General features: G+C 34.2%; 1 protein-coding gene across 1 annotated transcript; it reads left to right on the top strand.

The window, feature by feature from the left end:
- The first annotated feature begins 7,985 nt into the window (after positions 1 to 7,985).
- On the top strand, positions 7,986 to 13,791 carry LOC127814157 (disease resistance protein RPV1-like). Its single transcript, XM_052355447.1, has 6 exons — positions 7,986 to 8,266; positions 9,743 to 10,241; positions 10,354 to 11,470; positions 11,739 to 12,038; positions 12,162 to 12,986; positions 13,192 to 13,791. The coding sequence occupies exons 1-6, from the start codon at positions 8,263 to 8,265 to the stop codon at positions 13,621 to 13,623; spliced, it is 3,177 nt and encodes a 1,058-aa protein (XP_052211407.1). The 5' UTR covers positions 7,986 to 8,262; the 3' UTR covers positions 13,624 to 13,791.
- Positions 13,792 to 15,741: the final 1,950 nt, after the last annotated feature.

Raw genomic sequence — 15,741 nt, 5'->3', positions numbered from 1 at the left:
TGTGGTTCTCCAAGTTAAAGTGTTAAGGCCTGCTCCTGGATTACCCGTTAGCATAGGAATTCCGAGAGAATGTCCATTCAAGATGGATATAGATACAGACATCACTTAACATTTTGCCAAAAAATTATTTTCATATTTGCTCACTATCAACAGGAGCCAACATAAACATTATACATCATTCCTTACATCATAAACTCAGGTTTACAATCCATACATTTAAAAAAAAAATGGAAGGGCATCAAGGTTTTAAATACAAAATGAAACCCTCTAATCATGCCCTCAAACTACACCCATAGATCTTTGAGGTTGGGACATCTCTATACACATTTAAGAAGAACTCGCCCCAAATAATTATCTTCCATTTACTTAGAATAACAAAAGAAGTAAGGGTGAGTTACAAGACTTAGCAAGTATATATATAGCAAAAGGGAAGGAACAACAAGCTCAATATATGAAGGCATGAATAATAAAGAGCCAAGGGAAACTCACAACCCAACCACTAAACCTCAATTGAGTTCATGCCTTCCACACTTTACAATATCATCTCCTAGAAATTATAATTCATTTTTCAAAGTGAGCCACAAGACTCGACAAGTGTCTAAAACAACAAAAACTGGATATGACCAGACATACCCAAGCATCAAGCATAAATGACACATATGGACACTTACCAATCTCCATAAACATGGATGATACACAAGTCATGCCTTCTCACTAACCATGATTCAATTTGTATATATATATATATATATATACCGTGTTTTCTTTTCTTACCACAATTCACACACTTTACCATCATAGAAGAATACATTCACCCACTTATACCATGGCACAAAGCCATTTTATTAACATAGCTTATATCACAAAAATAATGTGGACACACTGCCCTATTGCGGATACACCGCCTTTTGCAATATGATTACGCAATGCAATGCAACACAACCGCAAGCACAATTACAATAAGTAACACGCACACACTTGACTCCATAGTGCAACACACTTAATCAGCATAATCCATAACATGAGAAAATACATGATGCACACATATACGCAAATGCAGACGAGTTGCCTTGGTAGGATATCCCCATTTCTTTCTTTCATGCGGACGGGCCACCTTTTTTCACATTTCTTTCTTTGTGGACGAACCACCTTTCTTGCCATGACATGCCTTGGGGATATCCAGTTACTTTCTTCCGTGCAAAATAATAGGTGCGCAAAGGAAATATATATATACATACACACATATGCGATGCATACACATCCCACAACTTCACAACAACATGCCTAAAATCACCCACTAAGATTCTAGGCCACATCACATCATGATCATGCATATGACTTCATTCACATTCATTTATGGAAACCACATAAATGAAGGGCAATTATTTATATAGTATTAGCAATGCATCACCCATGAGACTACATGGACATACCAACCAAAAACATTTCATAACAACCTCCCAATGATTTTTATTATTCTTCCTCATGCAAGAAAATTATATTTTTATCTCATGAACCCCATGTATTTAAGGATATATATATTCAAACACATCTTATTATTTTAAAGGATTGAGAGGTATCGGATGAAGCATTTAAAACACTTTACTTTGATAATTTTACTTGATTTGGTATAATAAAAGCCTTAACCAACTCAAATCACAACCAAAATTTATGATATCATATATCAAATCGAATCCCCTTAAGTCTAGTTTATGACGCTTCAAACAGATCACAATTCTGAATTCTACATCAAAAGTTATGGACAAAACAGCGAGACATGCGCAGAGTAGTCAAGTTGTGACCGAGTCGACTCGGCGGAAATCCGAGTCGACTCTCCCGAAACCGAGTCGACTTGACCTCCTGGACAAGTTGACTTGGTTGAGAACGAATAAAAAAAGCCAAAAATACTCAAAATGGCTACCAAACCCTCCAAAACTCCCATTCTAGCTTCCTAACCCACCAAAGTCATTCCTTAAAGGAAGAATGGGGTGATCAAACCCCAACGAAACCATCAACAGGACCCAACAAAGACTTGACACAACTCGAGATTTGAACAAAAATGAAGACAACATCTTCCATCAATACGAAAAATCATTTTAACATCAAAGGATGTAATACCAATATATATCTTCGATAATACAACCAAAAGAGAGAAAGAACTTGCACAATATAGGGAAAAAAAGTGCAAGAGGAATTTGCCTTGTTGAAGAAAACTGAAGAGAAGAAAAGCTTCCCGATGAAGTCAACATCCCTCCTTCTTGAAGCTCCAAGCTCACCAAAAATCATGTAAAAAGAGGAAGAAGAAGAAGAAGAAGAAGATGATGGAAAAAGAAGGAGAAGATGAAACAGCCATTGGGAGAAGGAAAAAATTGAAGAAGGGACAAGAAATGATGGGGAGAAAAGGGGAAGAGTGGGCTTCCAACCACCCTCTTAAGAAATTACCAATCTGCCCCTACCTCATACACACACACACAAAGAAATCCAAACCCCTTTTAGACTTTTTCCATCTTCTATTTTTTTTTCCCATTTTTTTTATTCAAGCCCATTATGAAATTCCCTAATTGCCCTCACATTTTTCAATAAAGCAAGGACCATTTAGTCACTTTGCATTTTATATATTTTTTTCTTTTCTTTTAATCCACATAATACACAAAATATATATATATATAACTCCATTTATTTAAAAACAAACATCATGCACATGGGCCCAAGCCCAAATCAATAGCCCAACACATTCTTAGGCCCAATGGACACTCTTTCAACTTGGGACACAACCCATTCCATTTCAATTCAATTAAACATATCACAATATATATGGGCTTAGGCTCAATTAAATAAAATGACCCACTTCCATTTTAGGTCCAAATAAAACAACACACAAACATATTTAATTCATTTTAAGTCCAATGGCTTCAACCCAAATCATTTCTAAATCTTTCATCATTCTCTTACTCTATCACATAATAATAACTTAATAAAGATAAAATTCTAATGCCTGAAATAAAATATCAATAACGCTTTGTCATTACACAAAATGTACAGTGTAAAGAAGGATGGTCCAGTTTTATATGATTAAGTGATATTGAATGGTGTTGCACATTTTAGCAGAAGAATAAAATATGTTGCATAGTTTTGGTTCATAACTATGCAAATATAAAATATTATATACATGCACACCCACTATTAGGTATTTTATAGAAGAACTAATTTTTCATTTTGTTTTGTTTTTTATCGAACTTTGAGTAAGAAAAAAGTATCTTTTTCTCTGCCATTCCTATTATTTGACCACAATTCCTAATTTGTCTGACGTCTTCAATCGTGAGGAGCTATTACTTGACAATTCCATAAACTTGGCTGAGTAATTGTAGAAGCCTTAAGAAGTTTGCTTTCCTAGGGATTGCTAGTTGAAATCTCCAAAAAAAAATTCCCTCCCTCCCTGGGTATTCACAAAGTGGGTCATTGTGTGCGTTGATGAAGAGCATTGATTCTATTGGTTTATCACTAAACTTTAAATTTTGTATAAGGATTAAGTAAGATGCTGAAACAAATTGACTATAATAGATTGTTATTTAACAAATGCACCCTTCAAAAAAAAATGGGGATTTGATGTCACAAGGGATGGAGCAATATTAATCCAACATTATCACACTTTGACCTCATTTTCTCATGATGATCATCCGGATCTCAATCTCTTTAATTTCGAGATGGCCGCATAGACACGAGTGAAGAATGATGGATTCCAAATGCCTCATTGATCCCATATCATATGACACCTCGTTTCCTTAGCATTGCATTGCATTCTCTAATAGAATGTTGGTGAATTAATTGTGTTTTTTGGAGTTAAAGCTTAATTAATTTACCATGTCTTCATCAGTTTTGGTTGTTTTAGGTTTTTGCTTAACAACAACAACGGAGTTTATATTGGTTTGGTTGTTTGTGACAAATTTCAGGGCCTGGTGCTGCCATGAGTTTAATGGGTTTGTTTGCTTTGTTTCTATTATTGCTAGGGTGGCATTGTATCAATTGTAAACCTTGGTGGCTTGGTCTTGCCATCATGTTGTTCTTATTACTAAAACATCACCACCACGAACGGTGCATTCTATCGGCTAATGATGGTGTAATGTTTTAAGACTTCTCAAATGGGTGGTCCATATATAATATATTTTTTATATTATAAAATACATTTTTTCACATTATATAGAACAATTTTCGTAATATACTAGTTATTGGTGCCTTTAAGTACTATTGAATTTTTTTATTATTTTTAGGGCAATAATTAAGGAACATTAAATATATATATATTTAGATAATATATATTTATAATATATCATTCAGAACATTAAATTAGTTAACATTTAAACAAAAATATTTATTACAATAAAATCAACCAATAACATATGTTTAAAACTAAAAAATAAAAATAATAAATTTACATCATAAAAAAGTATATATTTTATATATACTCTTTAACCATTGCTTTGAAAGATACTGTTATTTAGACACAGTTTTTGTACATAATCATTTTCTTTTTAAGTGAATATTTATGTATTAAGAAGAAACAAAGCTGATAAAAATAAATTACAAAACATTGTTACTATACTGGTAATAACAGGCAAGTATAAGTTTTTTTTACTGAATTTCATATTGGTAATGACATGCAAATGCAAATGCAAATTCTAAATGAAAATTGTTTTTCTAAATTATATTATATGCCAACTAATAATGCACGTTAAATTAGACCAATTAAGCAGCAAACACTACTACGTGAAAAAATGATTTAAGTAAAATATTTTTCACATGGCAATATTTAGAAGGCCTTGTTAGAGCTCTTGGGCTCTCAACAAGGCCCAATCATATATGAGGCATGGAAGTGCCCAGTCCAAATATATAGGACACTAATCATCGGTTCCAGAACATGAAAGAAAAAGCCTATCAATTTCAAGACTGGGCCTGTCCTGGCCCCTGGGCAGATTCTTTTGTTAGTTCTCCCATTTTAATTTTTAAATTTAGTGAGATCTAATCGTTATATCATCTTGATTTTTAAGGATTGTGGGTCAGAAGATCAGGATGATTTCAATGGTCCGTTTGATTGTCGAAATTTACTATGGATGGTGGCAGGCAATTCCCTTTCAAAAATTGGTTATTTTTAAAAAAATTAATTTTTAAATCTAATAAGATGCAACCATTGGATAATTTTAGCTTCTAAGTATATTGGTTACAAGACTAAGATTATTTCGATAATTGGTTTCAATTATCGAAATCTGTTATGGACGGTGGTTGGTGAAATCATTTCAAAATAAGTAGATTTTTTAAAAAATATTAATTTTTAGATATATTGAGATTCAACTATTGAATCATTTTAATTTTTAAATATATGAGCCACAAGACTAAGGCCATTTTAGTGTTTAGTTACAATCATCAGAATCTATTATGGCCAGTCAATTATTTTCATGTGAAAAAAGATAAAAAATATGTATAATTTTAAAGTAATAATATATATGATAATTTATTTATGATTTTTTAGCATTCTAATTTTTAAAATTATCATAACTGAAAAAAAATTCAACAGAGAAAGCAACTTAATTACATATGTTTAAATATGGATTAGAGCTGATGTTATATTTTTTCATAAATAGAAAAGAATTAATTTTTTTCTGTCAAAGTGCGTCAATCCTGCCGGCCGTGCCGTGGAGCACAGTCTCCCTTTATCTTTTTTCTATGCATCAAGGGGCCTCATGTGAGTGCGATTTTGTGCACCTTCTTTAACGAAGGTGCACGTTACCTTCGTCAATTTGAAGGGTGAATTTGTCAATTTGGCAGCTTTCACGTTAACCCCTTGAAAAATTCTATTGGTAACCGTACACAACTCATTTTTAATATTTTTAAAATATTTTGAGATAAAAAATTATATTTACCCTTTATTTAAATATTTAACGCTCAATCACTATTATTACTCTTCAAGTACGTACACTCACTTTCTCGACTACCATCGCCACAACCACTTTACTCACCCACAACTGAATATCACACAATCACTATTATTCAATACCGAGCATTACACAGTCACTATTATTTAACATCAAACATTGCTCAGCCCAATTTTCCTTGCCATAGCCAATTACTAGTTACTATCAATAGTTACTATCAGCGATGGAAGATTATTATCCGCAAATGTTTACGTAGAGTTTGACGAAAAAGATAATAAATATTCCTGTTTCGACGAGAAACAATACAATTTACAACATCTATCACTAGTTCAATCACATAATTTACATATATATACACGACGGATGAATTAAAAATATAAGATTAATTTAAAAATAAAAAATACCCCGGTGCCTTGAAACCCCGAACTCCGGGATTCGAGCGATTTAGGGTTCCCCAAACCTCGGGGTTCGGGGCTTGGGGGATGCCCCGAACCCCGAGGTTCGGGGGCTAGTGGATGCGGGTTGGGGGATGCCCCGAACTCTAATTTTTTGGGTGTTCAGGGAATCCCGAACCTCAGGGTTCGGTAAGCACCTCGAATCAGAATCTATGGATTTGAGAAAAATCAATTCTCCTGAACTCATGAGTTTGGGAAAAATTATTTTTCCTGAATCCATAAATAAATTCGGGAGAATGGATAATATATAACATATTATATACTATTATATAACATAATAGTATATAATAGTATAAACATCATATAATATTTTATATAATTGAATTAGGGAGAATGCAATTCTTCGAAATATATATAATATATTATATACTATTATATATATAATGATTTTGTATATAAATTATTCTGAATCATGGTGACCAAAATTTTTGGATTAATATTATATTTAGTTTTTCTTGAATTAATGTTGCTTTAATTTTAATTTTTTTTAGTAAATACAGATCATAATAAAATTATGTTTATTTTTGTCGATGTTCAATTTCAACCTACCGTGATTCGTTTTGGGCCGCGGTGAGTGAGTCCAAAATGCCCAGAGGAAGAAAACAAATATTCCAAATATGAGTCAACACAAGAATTTTCACGTGGTTCAACCAGAATGATCCCTACTCCACAACTGCACTCTGATTATTCTTTCAGAATGGTGGTGTCTGATTATTCTCTTTATACCCCTCATGACATCTCTGACTCCTATTTATAATGAGGGGCCTTTACAATTTGGATAACATATAGAAATATAAAGATGATATAACGGGGGACAAACAATCATTATCATCTGTACATAATAGGTAGGGAGTGAGATCCTCATTACGAGGAACATGGGCTGTTGTAGATAAAGTAAATGGACCTTATCTCTGATTTCTTAACAACTTTGTCACTTATGCGAGTTGAAGATTTTAGGCCAACGATCTAGATGATCTAGCGAACTGGGGTTTCTACTGGGAGCTCGTTAGTTGATCGTTGAGAGCTCGCTAGGGAATTTACCGAGAGCTCGCTTTATGAGCTGCGAATTTTGATGGTATATGAGTTTTTTTTGATGAGGTCGCCTGAACCTTCTAGATTTTGGGTGATTGGGCCGGCCCATTGGACTGAGCCCGGCACATAAGGAGTGATGCGAGAAATGCCTATAGCAATTTTTATTTCTTTAAAATTTATATTAAATTTATGACATTTTATCATAATAAAATAAAATAAAATCTAACAACAAATATTAAAATAAAATATTATTATAAATAACTTAATATATGTTCAAAAGTTATAATTATAATAATACAACAAATAATTCTACTGGTCAGAAAAAAATAAAAGAGGGTTTTGATGTGCGTGTGATGTTTTTTTTGAGGAATGGTGTTTAGAGGATATGTTTAGATATAAATAATTATAAAAAATAATAAATATGATTATAAATAATAAAATTTAATATTTTATTTATACTGCAAAAAACAGAAAGAAAATATGGTTGTGAATACAATTTCCTCGCTCCTTCTCTCAATTTTCGGACAAATAAAATGGTTTAATTTCACGCGGCCGAATGTTTGCCCGCCCGCCCAGCCACTCACGCACCCAGTTTCTTCTTCCTCGTTCATTCTCTCTCTCACTTTCTCACGACCGTCTCTCTCTCTCTCTCTTGCGCGCGTGCGCACAGTGCGTGACCGGCCGCCCGTTCCTCCACGCCTGGAGACGCGGCGCCCCTTCTTCCTCATTATTCTCTCTCTCTCTGAAACCCTCTCTCTCTCTCCAGCTGTGGCTTTCCACCTCCGGCCGTCTCTCTCTTTCCCACCCGTGCGACGGCGTCTCCGAGGTCCCTGCGGCTTTGTCTGCAAATGGGTTAGTTGTTGAGCCTTTGCCTTTGTCTGCAAATCGAGTAAATTTGTTGGTCTCCATTGTTGTTGCAGGTATGGAAATCGTATCGACAAAGGTCCCTTGCAGGATTATACCAGGAATGTACTGAGATTTTGTATGGGTTTAGACTTGTGTTTAAGCAGGGTGGGATGGGAGTGATTTAAAACTTGATTTTTGTTTTTTTGGTTGGTTGAAAACATGGAGCACACTTTCCCTTTCTCTTTTTTCTATGTACCAAGTGGTCTCATGTGGCACACTTTCCCTACCCCTCCTCCTTTCTCTTTTTCCTATGTATCGAGTGGTCTCGTGTGCCGTGGAGCACACTTTCCCTAGGCTTTGCCTCTCTTTTTCCTTTATCCATAGACGGTCAAGACTTAAAAGAGCATTATTTTTTAATCTAAAGTATTTTTATTAGCTTGATGAGGTGTCTTGAATTTAAAAATTATGTATAATAGATATATTTCATTTAAAAATAAAATATATTTATTAATTTTTATCTTATATCTATAAAATACAATATAGAAGTTTTTTTTTTTTTTTCTATAACCTCGTCTTCAATCTAATCTTTTGTTAAAAGAGCGGAACAAGGAGAGTTAGGTCGGGACTTTCCCCTCCCGCTCTCTTTTTCTTCATGTAGATGTATTGAAAAACATATATGATTTCCTTAGAAAAAAAAATGAAAAACATATATAATTTTAAAGTCATGATATATATGATAATTTATTTATATATATTTGAATTTTTAAAATTATAATAAATAAAAAATTTCAACAGAGATAAAACAACTTAATTACATGTTTAATTATGAATTAAAATTGATGATCGCCCCCAACTTAATTACTAGTCTGTCAACAAAATTCTACTCATTTATAACATTTTGTATGATAATATAATATATAATAAAAGATTTCATCCTTCCTTTCCAATGCGGCAAACAACAACAATGTTATTTTAATTCGATCCACGGAGCTTCGCAGAGGTTGCCGCAGTGGTTGAAAGGCAACCTCCACGAAGCTTCGCAGTGGTTTGAAAGGACATTAAAAGCTGGCCCCACCTCACAGTAATTCAACACCATGACGTGATTTGAAATTGCTTGGAATTGAGATTGGGATTTGCCCCTTCCATTTATCATTCTCTTCAGTCCTCCGCACCACCACTTTTCCATTTATCATCCTCTTCAGGCCTCCGCACCACTACTGTAATCAGATCAAACTATTGGAAGCCAGTTTTGCAAGTTTGTTTTAGTTTTATTTATTTTCTTAAATATTGTGGAACTTATGCTGATTCTTATATTATTATAATTGATTGATGATGCATTATAATAATCTTACCAAATTAGAGTATAACTAATTAACGCAGTGTTTTGTAATTCTTCTTCCTGCTGAATTGTGTTTTGAACTTCATTTCATGTGTATATATGTTTGGTTTTGTACTCATCGTCTTCATTTTATTCATGTTTAGGCTTGTCCATGGCTGCTTCATCGTCATCTCTCATCCCACCACCACAGCGGGAATACAATGTCTTCTTGAATTTTAGCGGTCTTGACACCCGCGAGTCCATTATTAGTCATCTACGAGTTGATTTGGAGCGAAACGGCTTTCACACATTTAGAGACGACGAAAACTTGGATAGAGGACAGAGTATTGGGCCAGGACTATTGGAAGCAATTGAGGATTCATCAATGTCTCTTGTTGTGTTCTCAAAGAACTACTTTGCATCGACATGGTGTTTGCGCGAACTTAAGAAGATTATGGAGTGTAAAAAGAACTCAGAACATTTTGTTTTGCCCATATTTTATAAGATAGAACCGTCTGATATACGACACTTAAACGAGAGTACTGCAGAAATCTTGGCCAAAACCTTGGCCAAACACGAAGAAGAACATCCCAAGATGGAGAATTGGAGAACAATTCTAACTGAAGTTGCCAATTTAAGTGGTATCATCTCCAATCACTATAGGTATACTTTTCTTCTTTTTTATGATAATCACTTAATTTTGATTATTGAAATGCTTGCAGAATTAGTGTTTTTCTTTTTTTTTTTAATTCGATCATTTTGGATGAATTAATAGGGATGAAGCAAGCTTGGTTAAGGATATTGTTAAAGAGGTTCAAAGAAAATTAAATTTGCGCATAGATTTAAATGTTGCAACCCATCCAGTTGGAATAGAGCCTCGTTTACAAAAGCTACTCAAGGAGTTGTGCTTGGAGTCATCTGATGATGTTCGTATTATAGCAATATGGGGAGTTGGTGGACTAGGTAAGACAACAATTGCCAAAGCTGCGTATAATCATATTCGTAGCAGGTTTGAAGGTTGCAGCTTTGTCGACAATGTTAGAGAAACATGGGAGCAATCAAATAGGGGCTTGCTTGCTTTGCAAAATCAAATTCGATCTGATATCTCGAAGAATAAAAATTATAAAATTAGAAACTCTCACGAGGGGGTTGAATTCTTAAAACATAGAGCTTTCAACGGAAGAAAAGTGCTCCTAGTTCTTGATGATGTAAATAGTGTGGAACAGCTGACTGCACTAGCCATCGATCCAAGGTTCCTCTATCGTGGGAGTAGAATTATTGTAACTACTAGAGATATTTCTTCCTTGAACTCGCTTCGACCAGTGCTTACCAAATATGAGCTTGAGCTTTTGAATAAGGATGAATCTCTTCGACTCTTTAATTTGCATGCCTTCAACCAACATAATCCTCTAGAGGGCTTTATGGAGTTTTCAAAAACAGTGGTGGATTATGCAGGGGGTATTCCATTAGTTCTTCAAGTTTTGGGTTGCTATTTGAATGGCAAAAACGATCAATCTGTATGGAGAAGTGCAATTACAAAATTGGAAAATATTCCTCATAATGACGTTCAAAGAAAACTAAGGATAAGTTTTGATTCACTAGATGAAAAACAACAAAAGTTGTTCCTAGATATAGCATTCTTCTTTGTTGGAAAGAGTAAAAATTTTACCATTCAAGCATTGCAAGACAATGAGATTTTCCCAGAAGATGGATTTCAACGCTTGGTGGATCTATGTCTCCTAAAATGTGATCAGGGACTTGTGATTGTAATGCATGATGTTTTCAAGCAGATGGGTAGGGAGATCGTTCGACAAGAGAATGTTGATTATCCAGGAAAACGCAGTAGATTATGGGATTACAAGGATGCCCTTAAAGTGCTGAAAAATTGTGAGGTGAGATCCACGCTGGCTAACTTCTCATTAACATTTGATGTTTTCTTTCTTCTTTTTTTTTTCTCAACGAGAAAAATAGAGAAAACAAGGAGATGACAAACAAAAGAAATTAGAACAAAAATGTACCAAAAATTTGTTGTTGTTAATATAGCTTTTGATGTGTAATTGTTGCATGAATGTCAAAATGCATATGCATATGCACATTCTCAGTCCTATTTTTTTCCACCAATGTAATTAATTTTTTCCTTTGGTATGTGATGTGTGGTAGGGAACTGAAGCAGTTGAGGGCCTTATCCTGTTGCACAATGGAAAAGATATTAAAGTGAAAGCAAAAGCATTTCAAAAGATGACAAAACTGAGGGTGCTTCATCTCGATCACGTTCTTCTTAGTACTGGCTACAAGCTTTTGTTCAGAAATTCTGGCCACAAGCATTTGTCCAGAAATTTAGTATGGCTACGTTGGCATCACTTTGATCTCAGTGTTTTGCCATCGCAATTATACTTGGAGAATTTGGTTGCTCTTGACCTAAGTTACAGCAACATAAAACGAGTTTGGAGGGGAACTAAGGTGAATACCTTTATTTCTTATATATTTCTCTTTTTCAAACACTGATATAAATCACATGGATGCACATTTACCATATTATATCATATCATATGAGACCTGATCTTTGATTGATATTTTCAACAGGTTTTAAAGAAACTACAAGTTCTTAACTTAAGGTCTTGTCACAACTTAACCACACTTCCTAATCTCTCTGAGCTCTCCAATCTCGAGAGGCTGGATCTTTCGGAGTGTGTAAGATTGCAAGAGGTGGATAAGTCTATTGGACATCTCCATAGATTATATTTTCTAAGCCTCTATGATTGCCACAGCCTTAGGAAGCTTCCGTCGGAGATGGCCAACTTGAAATCTCTTGAAGTATTATGGATCTCCCAGATCCCGAGCAAGTGTCAAACATTGACAAAAAAGAGTACAAGTTCTCTTGGGTTGTCACTAAACTTTATACAGGGCTTAAGGTCCTTACGTCTATTGGATATTAGTGGCCGCTCTTTCACTCAATTACCTGATAAATTATGGTGTATGACCTCCTTAGCCTATTTATGTATTTCGGGATTTAAAATTGCTTGCTTGCCAGAGAGTATATGCAACCTTACAAAATTGGAGACTTTAGATTGTTCATATTGCCGTATGTCAAATCTGCCAAGTGAACTTGGGAGATTGAACCGATTGCTTGAGTTGAATCTTCAGGGAAATAACTTTTGTAGTCTGCCAGAGAGCATCGGTGACCTCACTAACTTAGAGAGTCTCGATTTGCGTGATTGTGAAAGACTCCAATCACTCCCCAAGCTTTCAAGTTGTGGAGATTTCATCGATGTTTCCAATTGCACATCATTAGAAAGCATATCACTCGAATCAATGATGAACTATAGCGATTTGTCTTGTTACAATTGTCCTAAACTATACGAGAAGTATTCTGTCGACAAAATTGGAACAAGTTTTCTCGATTACAAGGTATGTATTAGCTCTCTTTCTTTTACATCTACTACTATATATATAGTCGAAACAGATCAAAATGGTTCATTATTTTTTTTTTGTGTTATTAAACAATGATTATGATACTAATTTGAGCTAATTATTTTGCAGTTTATACACCTTAGCATGAGGAATCAAAATTTGGAATGTACTAACACATGACATGATTTATGCTTATATGCAGGGTGCACGTTCATTCAGAATTATGAGTCATTCATGGGGCATGTTTCCTGATTGGTTGCAGCATGAGACCACAAACTCATATTATGCTTTCAAGGTGCCTCCTCTTGGAGTCGGAAATAAATATTTTATTCGATGTATTTTTTATGTTGTCCTGATCATGCTTGACAAAAACTATTCGAGTTGGTTGGATTCCAAATTGCACAACAAAACCAAAGATTGCCACTATAGTATTGGTTGCAACTATTATAGGGACGCATCGCTGGCAGATCTGTTCACTTTTTATTATATTTCTTTTCATGTGGATGAGTTGGACTTGGAAGAAGGCGATGAAATAGAAATTTCTTGGACACATAACAAGAATGCGGCTTTGAAGAAATGGGGAATTCATGTCAGTTATTACACAATGGATGACACAAGATTGAAGATTGATTGAATCAAGAAGTTGATGAAATCTATTGTAATTTGTAGCATATATAAATATATATATATATAACCATTTAGTCATGTTTTTTAAATTTTTATTTTCCATTCGTTAGCTGCTGGCATGTGATAAAATATATTTTGCAAGCTTTTATAATAAATATTAGCAGGGTTAATGTCACATGATCAATTTATACATTACATGTTTGACATGATAGGATATGTACACAGTAAATTCTCAAATACATGAATCAAGTAAATATAAAAAATATGTGTGTGATTTTGTCTAAATTCTTTTAAAATTATGAATTCAATTTAAGAGTTTGAAAATAGTAAAGATTATGAGTTTAAATTCTAATTTTACAAACAAATGCAGAATTTAATGTGAAACTCAAATTGAAAAAAATTATGAATAATAATAATAATAATAATAATAATAATAATAATAATAATAATATATCTATAATAATTTTAAAATATGAGTTACTAATTTATAAATCTATTATTTATTTATAGATGTATATAAAAAGGGATGTAAATAAATTTATATTTTTGGTAAAAAAATGAGTGAAGATATAAATTTAATGAGTCTTGAAAAAAATAAATTTTTAATTATAAATTATCTTAATTACAGTCAAATTTAAAATCTCAATTATAGTTAAATTTAAATCTTAATTCATAATTATAACAAATCATACTTTGACACAAAATTAAAATATGAAATTATTTATAATTCTTTCTAAAAATAAAATTACGGAGAATTAATCTTCTTTATAAATACCAACTAAATCTACACAAATCTCATTGAAGATAATGGTGGAGATTTGTCAAAAATTGATAGTTTTATCCAACAACTCTAATACCATTTTTTTTTTATAATTTTGGATAAAAAATAAATCACTATTAAACTATTAACCACACAATGAACATAAAATTTAATTAAAAAATTTAAATCGATAAAAAGAATGGGTAGAAAAAATAAAATATCACTAAATTAATATTGATATAATAATAGTAATATAAATGTAACTAATTTCAAAGTATTGAAATACTATTTATAGATATATCATTCATTTATAGATATTTACAAGAAAATTAAAATAAATAAGTTAATAGCCTGATTTATTTAGTCATCATTCTACTGTAACATTGATGCCAATTTTATTCTCAATCAATCAGATATATGACCAAGCTTATGTGGCAGCTGAGCTGGCGTATTAATATATTTAATAATTAACACATTAACAAAACGTAGTCGTTTTAGTTTGTTCTACCTAACCTTATTAGCCTCATCCTCTTCCTTCTCTACGAAGAAGCTTTCTCCAGGCCCACCCTCTGTTCCGGTCATCGGCAGCTTTCTACTTCTCCGCAAATCATTCTTGGAGCTTGAGCCCGTCCTCCGTCGCCTCCGTGACCAGCACGACCCTATTGTCACCCTTCGTATCGGGTCCCGTCCAGCCATCTTCATCAGCGCCCACTCCACAGCCCATGCCGCCCTCTTCCAGAATGGCTCCATCTTCTCCGACCGACCCAAGGCCCTCACACCAGCCGTCTCATCACCAGTAACCAGCACAACATTAAGTCCGAGGCCTACGACCCTACCTGGCGCCTCCTCTGTCGCAATCTCACTTCCAAGATCCTGCACCCGTCTTGCGTCAGTCCTACTCCCGCGCCCTGAAGTGTATGCTCTCCATCCTCATCCATCGCATCCTCGACTTCTGCGGCGACACTGTCAAGGTGGTGGACCATTTCCAGTATGCCATGTTCTGTCTTCTAGTGCTTATGTGCTTGGGGGACAAGCTGAACGAGAAGCAAATCAACGAAATCGAGGCCATTCAACGCGACTTGCTGTTGAGTTTCAACCGTTTCAACGTTCTCAATTTTTGGCCCAGGTTAGGGGAAGATTGTGTTCTGCCGTCGCTGGAACGAGCTGATTCCAATTCACTGGAATCAAGACAACTCCTCCTCCTGTTTATTCTTACTTGGGGTTTCAAAATGTACAGTGTAAAACCCGTCGTGTTGATGATATGTACATCAGCACACCCTCTTAGCCACCACATAAAGTAGGCTACAAGTCTGGATGATCGAGGATAAAATTGTGCCAAGCAACCAACAACCCACTCATTTGATA

Source organism: Diospyros lotus, chromosome 12 (genome assembly GCF_014633365.1).
Source record: "Diospyros lotus cultivar Yz01 chromosome 12, ASM1463336v1, whole genome shotgun sequence".
NCBI lineage: Eukaryota > Viridiplantae > Streptophyta > Magnoliopsida > Ericales > Ebenaceae > Diospyros > Diospyros lotus.
The sequence above is the reverse complement of the archived record's forward strand: the minus strand, read 5'-3'. Positions and strand labels throughout refer to the sequence as shown.

Coding starts and splice junctions, on each gene's coding strand:
- LOC127814157 (XM_052355447.1), top strand. Junction 12,039..12,161: donor GAGTTTGGAGGGGAACTAAG/GTGAATACCTTT, acceptor TATTTTCAACAG/GTTTTAAAGAAACTACAAGT. Junction 12,987..13,191: donor CAAGTTTTCTCGATTACAAG/GTATGTATTAGC, acceptor GCTTATATGCAG/GGTGCACGTTCATTCAGAAT.